Genomic DNA, 23,080 nt, shown 5'->3' on the forward strand with positions numbered 1-23,080 from the left:
TGTGTGTCTTTTTCTTGAACAGGAATTCACTCTTCTGATGGCTACTGACACATGCCTAAGAACCACTTCGGTGCTGTATTTCCAGTAAAGAGGGTTTTTTCCCCCAAAATTTCCTTTAATAAAATGCTTTGGGGGTGGGATTTTAACAGGTGAATTATGTAGCTGAATAATTGTACCCAAGAGTGGTGTGTGCATTTACACCTTATACCTGATATTTTCAAATGAGTCTAAGGGAGTTTGGTGCCTGAATTCATTAGGATTCTACACCGGCTCCATAGGTCAGAGCCCTCCACAACCACGGGTTATGGAGCAGAATTTGGTCCAAAGTGATATGCCATATTCGGAAAGGTGTCTGGACTTGAAATGAGAAATGACTTTTCCCCGCAGACAGAGACTGATTCTAATAGCTTTTCAAAATGACATTTCACTTGCTTTGTCTTCTGCAGTGAGATTCATTAATATTTGAATCATTAATGACCACAGAGCTAAATTCCACTCTCAGAACTGCACATACATATTTCTGAAGAGCGAATTCAGGGAGGATGGTGTGGGGCAAAGGTGCTCAACTGATACACTGTGTGATTTTCCCCTAGTCCCAAACAGGCCTGATTCCTAATGCACAGCCCTGCCGATTGTCTCTGGTGGCGCAATCATTGTATTGCCCTTTGGCGAAGTGGTCCCCATCACAAAGGCCATCAGAATACTTTCAGAAAAGGTAAATACTAAAGCACTGTTATGCTTGGGAAGTGAATAAGTTTGAAAGTTCTGTTTCTGGAACGTGGAACGAATGTGGAAGACCTGGAGTTAACCAGATTATAGAAGAGAACCAAAGAGCATCAGAAGAGTATTTCCGCCCACAGCAGACGTTGTCACTTCTAAGAGAGACGCATGCTCACCATGACTCCATCCTACCAGAATTTGACTGCCAAGTTTGAGTTGCTTGACTTCAGGAGGGGTGTGTTTCAATCAGAAGGGAAGATGGTTTATGCGGAAGAGTGATCATTGCAATGGAGATATATAATGTGTCTGTTCATGATGGATGGAAGAAAATGGCAAACATTTCAACAATGCACTTGCTGTTCCCAAAATCAACTCAGAAACCACTTCCTTAGGCCACTACACACACCTACATTAATCCAGTCGTGAGACTTCGATCATTATTATCCAGGCTGTGGTAGCTAAGATGAGCGAGTGCCCTGCAAAGAAAGGAGTCAGGCCTGTTTCTGAGCTCTGGTCTACACTGGGAGGGGGAATCGACCTAAGATACGCAACTTAGGCTACGAGACTAGTGTAGCTGAAGTCGACGTAAGTCGTATTTAGACTAGTCGCAATAAATCAACCCCTGATAGATCGGTCGTTACCAGCCGATCCGGCGGGTAGTGTAGGCCTGCCCTGGGAGTCTTGCCAGTAGGAGCAGGATGAAGCCTTCAACAATGAGCTAGAAAAGAGCAATTGCAGCCAAAAGGCAAATGTTCCTGAGCTGTCACTCTGGTTTGTTTGGACTGAGGAACTCGGAACACAGGGGCAGAGAGGCCAAAAAAGGTATTGTGAGAAATAAACCACTTACTGGAAAATTATTATCCTGTGATTATTTTTGTACCCCACGTATACCAGGGTAACTTTGCCCTCCTTCTGTCAGGACGCTCATTTATTTGTTTTAAAAAATGAAGTGACTTTCCTTTGCATAGCAGTCCAACCTGCAATCCTCTCCGAACATTCCATGTAAACAGCTTCCGAGATGGGAAAATAATACAATGCCAACAGCATTTCTATAATATGCTCCGTCATACGAGCACTTTAACACTGTAAGGGCAACGCCTCAGTCAAGTCCTTCCAAGCCGACCCTATCAGTAAATGTTGGTAAACATCAGTTTCACCCTACCCACACCCAAACCAATGAAAAAATATTTCCATTGATCATCAAAATTTATGGATAGGCCAAGTATGAAAAAGACAGCTTGAGAACTTCCCAGAGTCTGATTTAAGGATATTTACTATGTATGTTTTGACATGTGAAGTTGATGCTTTGGGTTTTAACCATTATAAAGATTTAACTTTTTGAATCTCAGTGTCTATTGTCCTTAAATAATTGTCTGACCCAATAAAAATGTAAATAAACCTCGATAGCATCCATCAATATTGTAAAAATAAAATGCAGTCCCCAGCCTACAAATAGATGTGATAGTCCCCTTGAATTCAGTAGGACCACTCGCGTGCAAAGTTATGTGTGTATGTGTTTGCAGGATCTGGTTATTAAAACGGTGTCCGTTCTCCTGCTGAATAGCTTTCATTGATGTCCGTGGGAATTTCACTGATGTCAGTAAAAATATCCCACATGCGTAGATTCCCTTTGAAATTAACTAGAATGTGCTGATCGAACGCATGTTAAAAATCCAGAGCAAATTCAGCTTCCAGCCAAGAACAGATCTCCAGAGCCAGGGCTCAGACTATATCGGACCAAAGCTTAGACTCCAGAAAGTCAGTGGATACAGACTTTAGTGAATTGCTGCCACTGGGAGTGTAACAAGCTGCTACTATGTACATATAGTGCAATGGTCATCAGCTAAATTACATGTATGAAGACTGGGAACAGGCCTCTGGGTTGTTTGGTCTAGTAACATAGGGCTCAACCATTAGTGCTCGCAGAATTGGGTCCTGTGTCCTCTTTTTAGGCCAGTAAGCAGAACATGAGAAAATTCACAAATACTGTAGCAGGTCTGATTCCATTCACCAAAGGGGAGAGGTAGATGTACACACTGGTGAAAGGATTAAAGACATATACTGAACCATTGGGATAAGTGGAGCAGTTTTTATATAATGGGTGCACTTAAAGATCTACTGCTAATGGTTTCCAGTTTTAAGGCTATGTAATGTATTTCAAAGTGTAGAGTAGTAGAAACATTAAGTGTACCTGCTCTGGTCAATATCACTTTCAGCTTCGCATGCTGTGGCTGCAATACTTGGGTTGCAAACCGTGCAGGAGAATTTTGTTTGATCAAAACAGTTTCTACCAGAATTTTTTTTAAAATTCCATTTAAAAAAATCTGTTGATCAAATGTTTGGTAAATGTATAAAAAGAATATAGGGTTGCCAACTTTCTAATCACACAAAACTGAACACCCTTGCCTCACCCCCTGCCCCACCCCTTCCCTGAGGCCCTGCCCCTGCTCCGCCCCTGCTCCGAGGCCCCGCCCCCACTCACTCCATCCCACCTCCCTCTGTCACTTGCTCTCCGCCCACCCTCACTCACTCGCTCATTTTCACCGGGCTGGGACAGGGAGTTGGGGTGCAGGAGGGAGTGAGGGCTCCGGCTGGGGGTGCAGACTCCAGGGTGGGGCCAGAAATGAGGGGTTCAGGATATGGGAGGGGGCTCCGGGCTGGAGCAGGGGGATGGCATGTGGGGGGGAGTTCCCACCCAATGAGAGCTGCGGAACTGGCACTCAGAGCAGGGGCAGCACGCCCCCCCCCCCCCCCCGGCAATGCCTCTGCCTAGGGGACACAGGGACATGTCACCATTTCCAGGGAGCTGCACAGAGCCAGGTAGGGAGCCTGCCAGCCCCACGCCAACCAGACTTTTAATGGCCCGGTCAGCAGTGATGACCGGAGCCTCCAGGGTCCCTTTTCAAACTGGTGTTTCGGTCGAAAACTGGACACCCGGCCGCCCGGCCACCCTATCTAGAAAACTACACAAACTTCACGAAGACTTGGACTTATATAAGAGACATCAACTTTGTCACCTGTAAATAAGTATTTACAAGCGTCAACCCAAGAGATGACCTAAGCAAAATAATGTTCTATCCTTGTATTTACTTTAGTAGTGAAAGGAAGGAAGATTATTTTAAATAGCCACAACAATTCTTATTAAAATCAAACATTCTTTACAATGATACATTTTTTAATAATTCATACTAATAGAATTCATTTGTTCATATGAAGATAAGATCCCAATGAGAATGAAATTCCCCTTACCAAAAAACCTAATATATTTATTACCTTCTTGGGTGCAATTTAGCAGCATTTGTGCTCCCATAACACTACACAACAATGGTTTAATTGAAGAGATGTCAGGGCTAGAAAGTCTGAAGGCATTAAGGAAAGAGTAACTCGGCCAAATCCATTATTCTTGTTTGGGTTTTACATTTTAGTGGTAGCTGTAATGATATCTACTAAGCTGTTAGTCTTTACTCCTAACATACCCCCTCCCAAACCTGGGCATGCCCACGCATGTTTATGGGTACTGTTGAGTTCATCGCCATAGAACCCTGTAATCTCATGACACGATACATATTGTTTTAGAAATGTAAACCAACGTGAAGCTTCGGAATGCTTTAGTGTATAAAAAAGGAAACACCTTTGGGAGACTGCCAAGAAGAAACTTCATAGCCTGGTCTTTTGCAGCTGCAATTAATTTAAATGATTGCATGAATAATTTATGCAGTCACGTGTTTGTGCGTGCTTTATTGTGGGCATGTGAAATCTGCTAAAACTTGTCCAGTCGATAATAATGAATGATTTGCACATTCTAGCTAGAAATCAAGATAGATATGTAAAACAGAATAATGTGTATATGGACACAAATATATTCTTACTTGTCCGATGGGTGTATGTATATATATCTGGGTTTAAAGCCTAAACAAAATTCTACACCAACAGAAAGTTGCTTAATAGTGTGAAATCTGATCATTTAAAAAAGATTTGTGTTTTCTCTTCAATATTGAAGTTTTCATATATATGTCCTTAACACAGAATCACAGACATGATAGATGGAAAAACTGTTAGTTCATGCCCAGGTCACAGAGTCGCCCTCTTTCGGTTGTTTATCTGTGTGTTTCAACTATGTGTTTACAAAATGTCACCTACTTCCAGCTGAATTTTAAACAGAGGCGGAAAGTGCCATGAGCCCTACCAACATTTGCAGCTACTCTCTGCAAGCGACGAGTAATTACATCTCATGCTGCAGAATAGGAATTGTTTGCTCGCGGCATGCAGGAATGGACTTTTCACCCAAATACAACATGGCACGGTTGCTGCATGATAGAGATTTTTCATCTGACCAGCATTGGCTACTTCTAGAGACCGCATGGTAGAAGAGATGGATCAAATAGGTGGGAAAGGTGAGCTCAGAGGTTGGTGGCACACCATCCATTGTCAGATTGATACAGGGCCAATTTGGTCACGTGCAAGCCAGCGCGGTGTTGACTGGCCTATGTCAGGTGGCGGAGAAACCCTCCATTAACTGCGAGGCCAGCCCTCCCAGGCCAAATGAGGCAGCAGCTGTGGGTGGGTGCACGCCCCTCCCCCCTACACTTTACCTGAAATTGAGAGGGGCTGTGATTATGGGGGAAAACAGAGTTCAGTGGGTGAATCAGTCTAGGGTTTGGGGTACAGTGGAAGTAGAAAGCAGCATTTTGACACTGCACACTTGGGCCCTGCTTGCTCTGAGACAGAGGAAGGTGAGTTAGGAGGAGAAGTAGAGGGACAATCACAGGAGTTACTACATGCTTTTCTTTTTTCTTCTTTTTTTTTGTTTTGTTTTTGGTTTGCATGTGGCATGGTTTGCACTGGGTACATTGGGAGCATATGTCAATGCATGATCAGCCTATGGGAACAGTCCATTAGCATGTGCACATATAGTAGAGGTCATGAAAAAACCTGTCATGAAGCCATGAAGGTCAGGGAATGGAGTAGCAAGAAGTGGTGCACATCGGAGTTGTGTTCTGGGGGTCTGCTGTTGCACATCTGGGGTGAAATTCACCTCCAGGCAGGGGCTAGCCATTTATATCCCACTTCAACTAGGATTGCCAGTTTTGGGTTGGACGTATTCCTAGAGGTTTTTTCACATGACATAATCTTCAATTAAAGATTCATCTTTAATTTCTGGAGACGCCAGGACAATCCTGGAGGGTTGGCAACCCCAACTTCAACCCTGTTTTGAGGTGTTGCATAGGAGGTCTTGTGCACGGGGGAGAATTTCACCCTTTGTGCTACTCTGTCAGTTACACCCTAAGACTCCTGTTCAAAAGGTGCACATGCTTAGTGATACCTTCTACCCGGATAACGTATCCCATGTCTGTTTCAACTCATTTCTCACCCAACAAGGAAGTCTGTCACTACTGGAATTCAGAACATGCTGAGGATTGGGGAGCCAAGGTAATACACAGGAGGGTCCTTGAGGTATGTGTAGTCAAATCTACACATTACAAAAAGCTAGCATGCAGAGGGCTGCCTTTGCTCTCCAGACCTCTCAATGCTTGTTGCAGCAGAAATCCGCACCTCAAGTTTCCTGTTTCCATCCACATTTTTGACCAGGACTCTAAGACCAAATGTTCTTAACTTCTTGCACATTAACCAAGCTGTAAAACATTTGATGCTTTGTTTTATGGTCCTAGAGAGGAAAAAGCAAATTATTGCTTCGCCATGAGAAAGGTTTTCTGGTTTTTGTTGTTTTTTGTAATTGATGGCAGATTACTAAACCCTAACTCTTGTTTAATTTTAGTGTGTTAATTGATGGGATAATGAGCATTGATTATATGTGTTTTGGCTTCGTCACTGCAATTACGGCTCTGTTTTATTCATGAGCCAATCCCGAAGAATGCACTGGAGAACTAAGATAGCTTAAACCTTTCAAAAGAGACTCGGAGTTGTCTGAGTAATGACACTCTTAGATGGAAAATTAGGGGTTCTCTTTTCCCAGGCTTTTTAAGATAATTAAAATCCAAGAACAGTAAGGTGGTGAACATCCTTAGTCATTAGCCTTCAGTAATTTAGCTTCTACTCAATGAGGAAAACATTTCAATTCTCTAGGCCATCTGTTGCAGTCTCCTTTGAATGTCCTGTTCCATAAAGTCTCATTCTGGGTAGTTTTGTCATTGGTATTGTACCCTTTAGCAGGAAAAGTGAGTTGGAAATTGTTGAAGCCATCCTATTCACTGTCCAGCCTTAGGGGGAAAGGGACCAATAGGACTTTCAGGTATAACTCTATAGGGTCATAGGTAAAGCAGACAGAGCAATGCTAAAAGCAATTTTTAGAGAACTTTGACAAGAAATATGTGATGTGTGCCAGTGTATTTTCAAATATCAACAGTCCTGCTGAGACACAACCGAGTTCCGAGGCGTTCTCAGAGTGGGGATTGAGCTGTCCTGTGGCTCTGGGATTTTTTGGAAGCAGAGACCGTCCGCCACAATCAAAATGAAATACAGGATTACTCTTGGATGCTATTTTGCTGGAAGCCTAAGAACAGACAGAACACCTCCTCCTACCACAGGATGGAAAAAATGATTAGAAAAGCCGCATACTCTAAGGGATGACCACTGGCCTAGGAGGTGGTCTACTCCCGTGTATGACAATGATTCACTGTGTGCCCTTGGACAAGTTACTTAACCTCCCCAGCCTTGTCCACACTAGGAAAATTATCCAGTGTCCACAAGAAGTGCAGCTGACCAGTGCCGTGGCCTGGTTTCCTTGTTTGGGAAATGGAGGTAATGAAAGAGGTTCTCTGACCTATTTTGTCTCCTGTACACAAAGGGACAGAGTCCAGCCCTAGTTCCCCTGCTGGGGGTGCCCTCAGTGTGGGGGGAGACCCTAGTGGGCACAGATGGAGAATTAATAGCATCTACTTCAGGGGTCTGCAATCTTTCAGAAGCGGTGTGCCGAGTCGTCATTTATTCACTCTAATGTAAGGTTTCGCGTGCCAGTAATAGATTTTAACATTTTTAGAAGCTCTCTTTCTATAAGTCTATAATATATAACTAAATATTGTTGTATGTAAAGTAAATAAGGTTTTTAAAATGTTTAAGAAGCTTCATTTAAAATTAAATTAAAATGCAGAACCCCCCGGACCGGTGGCCAGGACCCGGGAAGTGTGAGTGCCGCTGAAAATCAGCTCGCGTGCCGCCTTCGGCACGTGTGCCACAGGTTGCCTACCCCGATCTATTCCACTTGTCTCACAGTCCCTACCACAGGGGGCGTGTCAGGAAATGGGGAGGAAGCGTGGCCGTGTTCAGGGGCGCACGCTCCTTTAGGTACTGTTGTCAGCTGGCACAAGTTGGAGCAGCCCCCAGGATGTTCTCACCTGCGCTGGGCCAGAGAACCCAGACGTCAGAACTGGTTCCATGTTGGTCCTCCTGCTGTGTGCTGTGCTCAGGGTCTGCTGCGGGCAGCAGAGCATCACGCCCATGATTCCTGCTTACTTGCCTCGCAGGTGTTGTTAGCACTGACCAGTCAACGTTTGCCCAGCCCTTCGAGAACACAAAGCACTGCATTCACATGAATACTGTGACTTTAAAAGGCTAAACCAGTCTGGCACCAATTTATTCTGGAGAACAAGAGGACTTCAGGAACAAGTTTCAGTGGCACATGTGTGAGAAGGGAACACTTTGTGGTAAATTGATGCCATCAAACCTGCACTCAGGATTCATAGATTCTAGGACTGGAAGGGACCTCGAGAGGTCATCGAGTCCAGTCCCCTGCCCGCATGGCAGGACCAAATACTGTCTAGACCATCCCTGATATCAAGGATGTCAAGAGGAGCGTTGAGTAGATGGCAGGTGTGCTGACAACTGCCAAGTTGATTCCTTTTCATGCTAGCACAGTAACCATTGACGTGGTGTCTGTCATGCAGGATAGCTCCAGAGAGCTTGTTGGTCAGTTAGTTTCAGGTCACCTGGAAACTTTTTCCCGAAGGAGGAGGAGAGCTAAGAGCCTGATCATCCCTGGAGAGTGTGTGTGCGCTGAATCGCATGACTAGTCCTTGGCATGACAAGTGTCTACACACAAATTTGCTACAAGTGTTCTAAAGGCACCTGTAATAAGCAACAAAGAGTCCCAGGGCACCTTATAGACTAACAGAAGTATTGGAGCATAAGCTTTCGTGGATGAATACTCACTTCGTCAGACACATTCACCCACGAAAGCTCATGCTCCAATACATTTGTTAGTCTATAAGGTGCCACAGGACTCTTTGTTGCTTTTTACAGACCCAGACTAACACAGCTACCCCTCTGATACTTGTTACAAGGTGTTAACTAATACCCGGTAAATCTCTAGTGTAGACAAAGCAGTATAGGTTAACTCATGCTAAGATGGTCTATTTGAAGCCTGGCATTTAACACTTAAGGCTTGTCTACACAGTGCTGCAGACTAATCTACGGAGGTTGTGAATTGCAGAGCGCTCTAACTCCCCCAGATGGAGCCTGCTGGCACAAACTAAAAGGCATCTAGTTCATACTGATGTAGTTAGTACTAAAAGAGTGAATCAAAGGCCTGAAAGTCCATGGGAAGATTCCCATGGTTCAGGCCCCAGTTGAATCCAGTTCAGTTCCTCTTAGTCTTACATAAAATAAACAGCAACTTCTACCTTCCGATACCTCTCCATCATCTCAACCAGGCTGCTCCAGACTGATTTATTTAGCTATCTCCATGTTCACCAAGTGGCATTTACATTATTGATAGGGCGTGCTGAAGCCAGGCTGGGCTCTCTTTCCCTTTCCCAGCAGGGCGTTTGAATTCATCTGTTTGCAATCACTTGAGTTGCTTAGAGATCATAAACAACAAGGCTATTGTGAAGGATGTGTGGCTGCACTGCAAGCACTCAGAACTCAAAACTATATTCCGTAAATCAACCTGGTTCTGCTTCGACCCAAAAAACAACTTCCGCTGCCGCAAACATGCCCAAACGGTAAGTGAAAATTTTGTTCTTTACTCTTTAATAATCTGACATTTGTCTTAAAATTCATTATGCAGACAGATTTGTCTATATCCATCACAAGAGATGGATTCCACAGCATGTTGGCTCGTCTATAATTAGTTTCCAGCACTTTAGCAAAAGTAATCACGCTTTAAATTTTAATAGAATGTAGGAAGAGCCCTTCTCACCAAAATGACTTCTGGTAAAAATAAAAACCACATATGCTGCACTCCAGAAGTGGGAATGGTACAGAGTGGAAAATGCCTAGACCTGCTGTATTTCTCCAGGGTGCACTCAAAACCAAGTCTGAACATTTACAATTCCTGTAGTACTTTCATGCTTTGAAAATGTCATTAAACAAATGATATTAAATGAGCATCCATTGGTTCTCAAGCAGGGGTACGTGTTCCCTTGGGGGCACACAGACGTTTTCCAGGGGATACATCAACTCATCTATATATTTGCCTACTTTTACAACAGACTACCTAAAAAGCACTAGCCAAGTCAGTACAAACTAAAATTCCATAGAGATAATGACTTCTTTATACCCTTCTAAATACTATACACTGAAATATAAGTACAATATTTATATTCCAATTGATGTATTTTATAATTATATGGTAAATAGGAGAATAAGCCATTTTTCAGTAACCGTGTGCTGTGACACTTGTATTTTTATGTCTGATTTTGTAAGCGAGTTGTTTTTAAGTCAGGTGAAAGGGGTACAGTAGTCTGGAAAGGTTGCGAGCCACTGTGTTACAGTTTGATCCACTTATTTCATATTTCATACAAACTATGGGCCGGAAGCTGAGACTGAGAATCCGAATAAGTCCATTGTTGTTGGATTATTTTGTGATAGTAACTTGTAAAGAATATTGATCTTTCCACTGTGGAGAAAACTCATTCCTCTTCGAGGAGCCCTATGGAATATTTCTGTGGAATGGAATAAAATGACTAGAAATGAGTCAATTAGTTTATGAAGGAACTAGACACACAAGGCTCACCAGTATAACTGCATTTCTTCCCTCCTCTTACTAGCACACCTATATCCAAGCAGCTGGCTTCTGTGAAAGGTAAGGAGACCTACTCCACATGGTTTCGTAATCCTTTTGGGTTCTGATTTTCAAGGCAAAAACGTCAACAGCAGGAAATAATGGAAATTTAGTGGAGACCCCAAAATCCCACTGCTCAGGCCACAGCCAATGGCACATAGAATGGGAAGGGCTGTGCGTGAGTCCTCTGCCCTTCACAGCCTGGGCTTCTGCAGACCGCGGCTTTCCCCAGGGACGCCCCTTTTAGAGGGATTAACATTTAAATCTTCTGCAGCTTTTGAGCTAACAGACCCAGTGACCTAGACCTTGGTTATACCTGGCTCCCTTTTTGTTAGTGCTTTTGTTTTAGATTTATTCATAGCACACAATCGTAGGGGTAGGGTGCATTGGGTTTTTGGCAGGGCGGAGCATATAGTGCATGTTGGTACCTCGCTTGTAATAAATTCTGGGCCGGATCCTCAGAGATGTATTAACGGTAATGGAGCTACACTGATTTACACCAGCTGAGGGTCAGGAGACCAGGTCAGAGCCGGAGTCAGACCTGCTGGTCAGAACCAGGAACAAGGGCCAAGGGTCAGAACCATAGTCAGAGTCCAAACACCAGAGCCCAGGGTTGAGACAGAGCTGGAGCCAGGAATCAGGGTCAGAACCAGATTAGCTGGAGTCGGGGAAGGCAGGAGCAATGCTGGGACCAGGAGTGGAACAAGGCTGGGTGCAGGGCAGGAGCAGAACTTGGACTAAGGCAAATACAGGAAGGCAAAGACTCTACAGAGGTGTGCACTGAGCAGCCACTGGGCTTAAGAGCAAGCCACCTGATGGCCTTAGCCAATCAGGTCCATCAGCTGTGGCTTAGCGGCACTTGTGATTGGGCAGGCACCGCTGTGGGCTCTCATTCCTGACACTGGGGCTGTTTCTAGTACAATGTTTTCAATAATATCGCAAACCTTTGTCTGCAACGGTTTCTTCCCGTAGCTCTAGGGAAAGGCTCAGACCTGGAGAAAGCATTTGCTACTGTGGCCTTGGTTTACAACAACTCTGCTGATCCCGAGGGCAAACTCAGCAAAGCTGAAACCAAAACCCTGCTGCAAACCCAGTTTATGAATTTCATACAGGTAAGAGCATGTAGAGCGGGTGTCCAGAGCCAAGCCTTGTGCTAGTTCACCTCTAGGACGGATCAACACCTTTTGTCATTGCAGCCCGAGACGTTTTCATTGTGCACTGTTCATGCAATCGCAGCAGGCTTTCTTGCATACTTGGAGGTATGAAACACGCATTGCACAGGGTGAACTATCCAACTCCCAAACTCCTTTCAGTGCAAACCCTTTGCCCCGTGTCTGCCTTTCACCTAATGACCAACCAAATTATTCCTCAGCCTGGGAAGGCATTTTGGAGGCTGCAGATACAACATACATATTGTCGCCTTGCAAATCCCCAGTGAGATTTTAATGACTATGTAAATAAATTCTTGATGGATTCCTTGTCTGTATTCCTAGCCACCTCCGTATGCAAGACAGGGCAAGAAATTGAGAAACCACTGTTAATGTATCTGCCTGCATTTCCACAATTACAAGGGCTCATACAAAGACTGGATACCGTGTATTTGTGGTGAAGAAATGCACACACGTTTAATGCTGAATCTGCCATTACATCATAAACACCTGACATGAGAATCAGATTTAGACCCCCCAAGGCAGCTGAAGCCAGATAAATTGCAGAGGCATAAATGATATCTCTAGCAGACAGAAAGCTGAAAGCACCATGTTATCAGCACCTCTTTTTGAGAGTGTTAGTGACAGCTCTACAGGGGATCTTGTCATCCCAACCTCCCTAGCCCTGTCTGTAATATAAACACAGTATGAGAGAAGGAAAGGAATTCATTGGAGGTTGAAATAAGAGAAGAATATATTCTTTCATATGGGTTCTAAATAGATAGGGCCCGATTCCATGATGAACACAGCTTCCATTGAGTGCAGAAGAGAGGGGAGGCCGTTGGAGAGCCAGATACAGCTTCTTGATTCTCCATTTGGTGCCAGTATTGAGCACAGTTTAGAACAGCCTATTGGCTGCTCTAACATGCACTACTTAGGAATTATCCATGCTTAGGAAATAAAGATTGGATTTTCCCCAGCCCTCCTGGCCAGCAATGTTAAGGACATAAAAAGGAATATTTTAAATATATTAGGAACAAAAGACTCCTAACAATGGTACTGGCACATCACTAGATAGAAATAGTAGAACTGTCAATAATAATGCAGAAGAGGCAGAAGTGTTCAATAAATATTTCTATCCTGTATTTAGGAATAGGCAGGTTGATGTATTCATATCCAATTATGATGATGAAATATTTTCAATTCTAACAGTAACTCAGGAATATGTTAAACAGCAGCTACTAAAGTCAGAAATGTTTAAATGAGCAGATCCAGTTGATTTGCATCCCAGAGTTTTAAAAGAGCTGGCCACAGATCTCTTTGGACTGTTAATGTGAATTTTTCAATGGACAATGGGAGCGTTCTAGAGGACCAGAAGAAAGCGAATGTGCCAATAGTTAAAAAGGGTAAACAGGCGTGTCAGTCTGACATCAGTCCTGGGCAAAATGATGAAAAGGCTGATACAGGACTTGATTAATAAAGAATTAAAGGAGAATAATATAATGAATGGCAGTCAACACAGGTTTATGAAAAATAGATCATATCAAACTAACTTGATATATTTTTTGGATGAGATTACAAGTTTGGTTGATAAGAGTAATAGCTTTGATGTAATATACAGTAAAAGCTTTGGTATCTGGCATGTTGGGAGAATGGGGGGGTACCGGTAAGTAAAAAATTTCGGTTAACTAAGAGGGAGGGAGTTTGGGGGCTCAGGGCTGGGGGTTGGTGCGTGGGAGGGAGTGTGGGTCATGAGCTCTGGGAGGGAGTTTGGATGTGGGAGGGGGCTCTGGGCAGGGGGATGGGGCACGGAAGGGGTGTGGGGCTAGGGGCAGAGGGTTGGGGTGCAGGAGGGGTTTCAGGGTGCCAGATCCAGGTGGTGCTCACCTTGGGTGGCTCCCCACAAACGGCTACATGTCTCTGCTCATCTTAGCTGGAGACGCAGCAGCCAGCTGTGTGCGCTGTCTCCTCCCAGAGGCACCGCCCCTGCAGCTCCCATTGGCCCGTAGTTCCTGGCCAATGGGAGCTGCGGAGCTGGCTCTGGGGGGCGGGGGCAGCACGCAGAGCCACCTAGCCATGCCTCCACCCAGGAGCAGCAAGGACATGTCGCCGCTTGCGGGGAGCCACCTGAGGTGAGTGCCCCCTGGATCCAGCACCCTGAAATCCCTCCTGCACCCCAAGCCTCTGCCCCGAGCCCCCTCCCGCACCCAAACTCCCTCCCAGAGCCTGCACACTGCACCTCACCCCAAACCCCTCATGGCCGTTCCTCTGCCTAGGAGCAGCAGGGACATATTGCCACTTCCGGGGAGCCACGCGGAGCCAGGCAGGGAGCCTGCCGGCCCTGCACCAACCAGATTATAAACCAAAATTTCAACGAAGATCAAAATTGCCAGTATCTAGAGCTTTCCAGTTGGTAAAGTGCCGGATAACACCGCTTTTACTGTACTTCGTTTTCTGTAAGGCATTTGAGTTGGTACCACACATTTTGATTAATAAATTAGAATCATACCAAATCAACACGGGACACATTAAATGTGTTGAAAACTGGCTAACTGATATGTCTCAACATTGAATTGTAAAGGGGGAATAACTGGGGGGGTCTATTTCAAGTAGGGTCCCATGGAGATCAGGAAAGACTGATTGAGCTCCATCTATTTAGCTTATCAAAGAAAAAGGTTACAGTGTGACTTGATCGCCGTTTATAAGTACCTTTATGGAGAACAGAAATTTGACAATACAAGTCTGTCCAGCTGGCAGACAAAGGTATAAGAAGATCCAGTGGTTGGTTGTTGAAGCTAGACAAATTTAGACTAGAAATAAGGTGCAAATTATTAACAATGAGGGTAAATAACCCCTGGACAACTTCCCATGTTTTGTAGTGAATTCTGCATCAGTGGAAATTTTAAAATCAGGATTGGATGTCTTTCTAAAAGACCTGCTGTAGTGCATACAAGAATTAATTAAGGAAAGTTCTGTGTCCTGTGTTACCCTGAAGGTCAGACTAGATGTTCACACCTTCTGGCCTTATAATGTATTAATTTCCTGTGAGACAATCAGAAATTTCAGTGACAGGCATAGTTATAAGAACCCGGATGGATGGATGAACCCCAGATACCCTGCCTCTCCATGACGTGCTCTGTCTCATCTCAGTTATTATGTGCTCACGAATGATAACCAAGTTTAAATCAGTTGCTTTATGATCTGAAAATGACCATGCTAACAACTGCCCAAGAAGTGGATGGGGGAGGCCTTCTTTAAAAGGTTGTCTATTGAAACTGACGCGAACCACACAACTCTGTGCTTAATTAGGGCCAGATCCTCAACATAAGGATGTTTCTATGCTGAGTCATACCAGCAGGGAAATGTATCAACATTTACCTCACAAGTATTTTGCTATTTTTGAGAAGATGCTGGAAAAAAGGAATTTCATGTTAAAACTTTTTTATTAAAATTCTCCACAGGGCCAAGAAAGCAAACCAAAATACCAGGAAATCATTTCTGCCCTTGACGAGGATAAAGATGACAAAATTGATTTTGAAGATTTCATGATCTTGCTCCTCAGCCTCGCTCTGATGTCAGACCTCCTGCAGGAGATCAGAAATGTCAGCACCACGAAATGAGCCGTTCTCCCCGCAGAGACTGAAAAGAAGAGCTGTGTACATAAGGGAAGGAGCAGCCAGGAATGGGAAAACAGGAATAAATGGCAAATATTTGGATGCACTAATACCTACAATGATTTTTTTCAGATTTGGGAAAACAATCCATTTTCAATTTATTTGTTTAAAAATTGGACAATTTCCTTGAGAATTTCCCCCAACATCTTTTAATTACTTTAAAAAAAATTCACAGAAAACATAATTTTCCAACTATCTCTACAACTTACACATGGTAGAACCTTCCACTCCTAACAGCCTAGAAGGAATTTCCATTTGATCATTTATGTAGTAATAATAATAATGACTAAATCTTAGCACTTATAGATAGCACCTTCCATCAAAGGGCTTGGAATTAATGGACCTGCACTATCCACTCAAGAAAGAGATCTTGGTATCATTGTGGATAGTTCCCTGAAAACATCCACTCGCTGTGCGGCGGTAGTCAAAAAAGCAAACAATGTTAGGAACCATTAGGAAAGGGGTAGATAAAACAGAAAATCTCATAAAGTCACTGTGTAAGTCCATGGTACCACTGGACCTTGAATACTGTGTACAGTTCTCATTGCCCCATCTCAAATATATATATATTAGAACAGGAAAAGGTACAGAGGGCAACAGAAATGATTTAGGGGTATGGAACAGCTTCCACGTGAGGAAAGATTAAAAAGACAGGGACTATTTGGCTTAGAAAAGAAACTAATGGGGGGGATATGATAAAGATCTATAACATCACAAATGGTGTGAAGAAAGAGAATTAGGAAGTGTTATTTACCTCTTCACATAACACAACCACCAGGGGTCACCCAATGCCATTAACAGATAGTAGATTTAAAACAAACATCAGGAAGTGCTTTTCTCACAACACACAGTCAACCCAGAGTTCAAGTGGAGTGCCCCAAGGGTCGGTCCTGGGGCCGGTTTTGTTTAATATCTTTATTAATGATCTGGAGGATGGTATGCACTGCACTATCAGCAAGTTTGCAGATGACACTAAACTAGGAGGCGTGGTAGATACACTAGAGGGTAGGGATTGGACACAGAGGGACCTAGACAAATTAGAGGATTGGGCCAAAAAAAACCTGATGAGGTTCAACAAGGACAAGTGCAGAGTCCTGCACTTAGGACGGAAGAATCCCATGCACTGCTACAGACTAGGGACCGAATGGCTAGGTAGCAGTTCTGCAGAAAAGGACCTAGGGGTCACAGTATCTGAGAAGCTGGATCTGAGTCAACAGTGTGCTATTATTGCCAAGAAGGCTAACGGCATTTTGGGCTGTATAAGTAGGAGCATTGCCAGCAGATCGAGGAATGTGATCATTCCCCTCTATTCGACATTGGTGAGGCCTCATCTGGAATACTGTGTCCAGTTTTGGGCCCCACACTACAAGAAGGATGTGGAAAAATTGGAAAGAGTCCAGCGGAGGGCAACAAAAATGATTAGGGGGCTGGAGCACATGACTTATGAGGAGAGGCTGAGGGAACTGGGATTGTTTAGTCTCCAGAAGAGAAGAATGAGGGGGGATTTGATAGCAGCCTTCAACTACCTGAAGGGGGGGTTCCAAAGAGGATGGAGCTCGGCTGTTCTCAGTGGTGGCAGATGACAGAACAAGAAGCAGTGGTCTCAAGTTGCAGTGGGGGAGGTCCAGATTGGATATTAGGAAACACTATTTCACTAGGAGGGTGGTGAAGCACTGGAATGCGTTACCTAGGGAGGTGGTGGAGTCTCCTTCCTTGGAGGTTTTTAAGGCCCGGCTTGACAAAGCCCTGGCTGGGATGATTTAGTTGGGAATTGGTCCTGCTTTGAGCAGGGGGTTGGACTAGATGACCTCTCAAGGTCCCTTCCAACCCTGATATTCTATGATTCTATGATTCAGTGGAATTTGTTGCCAGGGGATGTTGTGAAGGCCAACAACCAGGTTCAGCAAAGAACTAGATAAGTTCATGGAGGACAGGTCCGTCAATGGCTATTAGCCAAGATAGTCAGGGATGTAACCCCATGCTCTGGGTGTCCCTCAACCATCCAGGATGACTGGGGATGGATCATTTGATAACTGCACTGCTCTGTTCATTCCCTCTGAAGCATCCAGCATTGGCCTGCTGGCAGACAGGACGCAGGGCTAGATGTAGCATTGGTGTGAGCCAGTATGGCCGTTCTTATGTTCTTATCTTCAGTGAGGAAAAAATAGCCCATGGAGAGGTCAGGTGACCTATTCCATTGTGCTCCGTGAAACAGGGATAATGTCCTAAATGGACCCCAGATAGCCTGACTTTTCACGGTGGGATCCAGCTCATCTCAGTTATTAGGTGCTCACGAATGATAACTGAGTTTAAATCAGTTGCTTTATGATCTGAAAATGACCATGCTAACAACTGCCCAAGAAGTAGGTGGGGGAGGGCTTCTTTAAAGGGTTGTCTATTGAAACTGACACCAACCACCCAACTCTGTGCTTAATTAGGGCCAGATCCTCAACATAGGATGTTTCTATGCTGAGTCATACCAGCTCAGGCTCTAGTTCACACTCAATATATAGCCAATTAAAACACCCACACACCATAGAAAATCCACAGCTTTTTAAACAGCCTGGTAGGGTACAGAAAACACATCCAAATTCCAGTTCCATGGTCAATTTTTACATGGGGAAAGTTTCTAAAGGAGGTATTGGAAACAAAAGAGATTTCTCCACAAGATCTTGACATACCCTTAAAAGAGCACTCCGGTGACAGAGCCAACAAAGACATTACAACCTCCTAATCCTCTCTCTCTCCAGGTGTGCAAGAGACAAGAGATAACAATTTAGCCTTGCCCTAGTCTTACTTTCTTTAAGCAGAAAGAGAGCAAAAACTGGCACATTCATTGTTGACCTTCGGTTCTAACAGAGAGGGGAAAATATGTTGTTAGGAACTAGATTTAGGTCACTGAGAGAACAGGATTTTTCACAGTTGATATTCCTGCAGATGAAAGATGCCTGGCAGCAGGGGTGGGGAGGGGCAATGATCAGTCATTTCAAGAGGGGTGGGACTGCATCCTGATATGACATGAGTATGGGTTCTTGCAACGTGGGACAGAGCTGAAAGAGACAATGAGAGTGCTGAATTTTGAAACGAAGCTTAGCAGGTAAGACTAGAACTGTGAATAAACCCAGTTCAGTGGTTTATCCACTGGCCTGTCAGGGTGGATTCAGGGCATGAAGGGAAAGCTTGTGGAGCTCATAACTTATAAAAGCCTTTCTACTGAAGAGAATGGGACTTGTCATGTGATTGGCTGGCTCCAGGCCTGGGCGTCCTGCACTGAAGTCCTGCCTGATGCCCTTTCCCACAATACAACCAGGGGTCACCCGGTGAAATTAATAGGCAGTGGGTTTAATATAAACTAGAGGACGTACTTCTTCACACAACATTCAATTAACCTGTGGAACTCATTGCCAGGGGATGTTGTGCAGGCCAAAAGTATAACTGGGTTCAAAAAAGAATTAGGTAAGTTCATGGCAGATAGGTCCATCACTGGCTATTAGCTAAGGTTGTCAGAGATGCAGTCCTTTGCTCAGGGTGACCTTGAACTTCTGACTGCCAGAAAGTAGAAGGGAAAGATGGGGTGGATCTCTCCAACTGCCCTGTTTGGTACATATCCCCTGAAGTTCTGGTACCAGCTGCTGTTGGAAACAGGATACTGGGTTAGATGGACCATTGGTCTGATCCACTATGTCCATTTGTATGTGATGCCCACTGCCCATAAGAGCTAGCACTCTCAGTACAATTAGGGCTGTGGGCAGATATGCAGCTTTGCTACAGAGGATGTGCTTGTGTGAAATTGGCCTTTCTGTGGTTGCCCAGAGCACTCGAGTGTGACAGCTTAGACGCCTGATCTGACACACAAAGTGCATGAAGCTGGATCCTTGGGAGACTGCTTAAAAGCTCGTCTTGCTTAAAAGGCTCCTGTCATGTTTCATTTAAGATCTGGTCTTGATCCTATTGAAGACAAGAGGAGTCTTGCCATTGAGTTCACATGGCAGAGGATTAGAGCCCCTGCGTTTATTCTAAACTAAGTAAATGCAAGTAAGTGCTAGGGAATCTAGAGAAGGTCTAAGTGGATGTAATTGACAGCTGCTTCTGCTTTGTCAATATCACATCAATATAGAATCCCTCCAGACCTACCAGGGTAAAAAGGGGCTCATGCCGCATGCCGCATTCAGAGCAGATGTTTAAAACCTGACCTGGTTTTGGTTTTTTTTTTTGCAACTGCACTTTGCTGATGTAAATAACGGCAACCACAATTTAGGACATCGGCAGGTTAAACGGGTCGATCCAGTTCCCAAGGAAGCCAACGGGAGTCTTTGCACTGACCTCAGTGGGAATTGGATCTGATTCTAAGTACTGCCCTGAGAAGTCTAAATAATCCGTGCAATTATTTGCACTTTCAAAGTAAAGGTTAGGTTAGGACTAGGCTAAAAATATGGACCCCCCACCCCAAATCTTCATCTTCCACTTACTAATATTTGATCAATGGAACAACATCCATTCTCGCCCTCCCCATTACCTAGCTGGTTTCTGAGCTGTTGTAAATTGCTCAGTCTGTAACAGCCGCAGATGCTAATCCCTGTGACAGTACAGACTTCAGGTGTTTAGCTGGCTGCCAGGAAAACAGAATTTCCATTTTCTCCAGCGAACTCAGCCAGACAAATGCAGGCACTAGCGTGCAGTGAGCTGTGCATTATTCAGCAGGCACTCCTTGTCTGACATCTTTCTCCTACAAATGTTGTTTCTTAATAGTTTTCTGTTCACATTCCATACGCCAAAGGACTCAGGGTCTCGGTCAGTAAGTGTAGCTAAAAAAAAATGCCCAGGTGTTTCAGTGGCCATAAGGGAAAACTCAACTTATTTTTAGCATATCTCAGGGTGGCTACCTGAGAAGCTTTTACCTGAGTTTAATTCTTCAGCTTACTGTAACACAGTCAACTGCATTCCTTAGGCAGTACTTTTCATAGGGTTAATCTTTGAGAGAAGAGAAGTCTTTACACCAGTCTGAGAGTGTCTAAGGATGTGGATGAAGGTGTAACTGTAATGTAGACCCAGTTTAAGTCCCCTTACACGGCTAAAGCCCTAGTGCAAATAAGAATTAGGCCAGAGTCCTTCACAAACTGAAAGAAGGAAGGTGATATCTGCAATTTACCCTGGGAGGAAGCAGAGGCCGCATGGATGACTCTTGCCACTGCCTTGAGTTCTTCCTACCTGGCTGGTTCTATCGCAGCGACACTGGCTTGGGAGCTGCCTGCCAGCATCTAGTCTGAGGTGGAAATGTGACTTGTCTGGTTACCAAGAGCCTTACTAGACAGATTTCAAATGGGGGTGGCCAGTCATTCTGCATGGGTAATATGAGGCATCAAGGCCACACTGTAGTTGCAAGAGATGTTGGGCATCAGCACACCCCATCTCAACTAAAGCATTAGGGTTGCCAACTTTCTAATCACACAAAACCTAGCAGGCCTGGGGAAGGGGATTGGGGTGAGGGGTGGGGTGCAGGATTCTCTGTGCTGGGCATTGCACCTTTAAATCTGCTTGCTAGGGAGGTTAGGCAATCTTCTTGACTGAGACAGACCTTCTGCTTGCTCCCTCATTTTAAATTGTTATTTTCTTTAACCTAAAATAAGCCATCTGGGCTGCAAGTGCATGCTTTGCTCTTTGCAAAAGGGAAACAACACACACGCCCCACAATAACAGCTTGCACTTGTGTCTTCTTGCGCGGTGCGTTTCCTGCTGCATGAATCCAACAGGGATGACTACAGCTGGCCATCTTCTGCCTCGTCCTGCAATGAGCAGGATGACAATGCAGCTGCAGCTCACACTTTCAAGCAATGTGGGCAGCATTTAAACCCTGGCTTCATTTTAAGGACCCTGTTCAAGAGCATTTGAATGGATCAGGTGGCAGCACGGGTGGTGCATTGGCTTATGAGCTTACTATTTTGTGCTGAAATTACAGTATTTCCAAAGTCTTATACTTTAGAGCCAAACTTTTTGGCCTGAGAGCCACATCTGGATATGGAAATTGTATGGCGGGCCATGAATGCTCATGAAATTGGGGTTGGGGTGCGGGCGGGGGTGAGGGCTCCGTCTGGGGGTGAGGGCTCTGGGGTAGAGCCAGAAATGAGGAGTTCAGGGTGCGGGAGGGAGCTCCACGCTGGGGCAGGGGGTTGGGGCACAGGAGGAGGTCAGGGGGGCAGGCTCTGGGCGGCACTTATCTTGAGCATCTCCCGGAAGCAGCGGCGTGTCCCTTCTCCGGCTCCTACGTGGAGGTGCAGACAGGTGGCTCTGCACACTGCCCCGTCAACAGGCACCGCCCCTGCAGCTCCCATTGGCCACGGTTCCAGGCCAATGGGAGCTGCGGGGGTGGCGCTTGGGGCAGGGGCAGTGTGCGGAGCCCCCGGCTGCCCCTACGCTTAGGAGCCGGAGGGGGGACATGCCGTTCCTTCCAGGAGCTGCGCAGAGCCAGCCCCAGACCCCGCTCCCCAGCTTGAGGGAGCCAGATAAAAACATCTGATGGGCTGGACGTGGCCCATGGGCCATAGTTTGTCCACCCCTGCTTTAGAGGCTGTTGTGAGCCCCAAAGGTGCACTCGGCAATGACGGCTTGAAAAAACTCTAGCTGCTTCAGGACCAGCCAGGAGAGCTGACTATATAAGAGAAGGGGTTGTTAGTGCTTTCTGAACTGCTGGCTTGCTGGTAATGCCTGTGTTGACTTCGATTACATCCATCAGCTCTCCCAGTTTGCAGTGCAGCCATAAAGTTTAGACTTTAGTCTATAAGGTGCCACAGGACTCTTTGTCACTTTTTAGTGAAAACAATGGGAGTTTTGAAGTCAACGGAACCAGGATTTCACTGCTTAGGAGTAGTGTGTGTATGTTTAAGAGTTATTGTATTGATAGTTCTGGACAGAATAAAAGGGTGAACCAATAAAATGAGTGGTCTGCCTAACAGTACCAAAGGTGGGCCTTGCTGACCTCAAACCAAAGGAGATAACATGGTTATCATGCTCAGAGTGTCATCCCTATTTTCCATGCCCAGGACAAGACCCAGACTGTGCCCAACTTTACCTGTTGAGCCAGAAACTACCCAATTCTTGGGCTAACTTGAAGAGTCATTGATTGCAGGAACATTGAAGTCTCCAAGGACTTTCAGCCTGGACACAAGGGGGAACACTGCTCCCCAGGGACTACAAGATGGAGAGGAACTCCATCGGCAGCACCAATGTGTTTGAGGCACATGAGTTTAGTCTGTACATCAGTATTGCTGTGTCTTCCATAGGCAGCGTACCAAAGGATGCACTCAGAATAATTAGACTCTTGAAAAATTGGAGCCAAAAGAAATAGGAATCAGTGCTTTTAAAAAAACATGCTCACGTCCTTTTGGTACACTTTGAGCATTTCTGAAGTGATTTGATGTGTCTGAAGCGGTGCAGCATTTTGGATTCAAGTCTAGTTTTCTTTCACTTAGAATTAGCAAACTGAAGTCACAGCAAAACTTTAAAATGATCTCTGCTGTATCGTG

General features: G+C 44.9%; 1 protein-coding gene across 1 annotated transcript; it reads left to right on the forward strand.

The window, feature by feature from the left end:
* The first annotated feature begins 9,552 nt into the window (after positions 1-9,552).
* SNTN (sentan, cilia apical structure protein) lies at positions 9,553-15,594 on the forward strand. The gene is made up of 4 exons (XM_034777561.1): positions 9,553-9,677; positions 10,725-10,759; positions 11,711-11,850; positions 15,348-15,594. The coding sequence occupies exons 1-4, from the start codon at positions 9,568-9,570 to the stop codon at positions 15,504-15,506; spliced, it is 444 nt and encodes a 147-aa protein (XP_034633452.1). The 5' UTR covers positions 9,553-9,567; the 3' UTR covers positions 15,507-15,594.
* The last annotated feature ends 7,486 nt before the right edge of the window (positions 15,595-23,080 follow it).

Source organism: Trachemys scripta, chromosome 7 (genome assembly GCF_013100865.1).
Source record: "Trachemys scripta elegans isolate TJP31775 chromosome 7, CAS_Tse_1.0, whole genome shotgun sequence".
In the NCBI taxonomy this organism is placed as follows: domain Eukaryota; kingdom Metazoa; phylum Chordata; order Testudines; family Emydidae; genus Trachemys; species Trachemys scripta.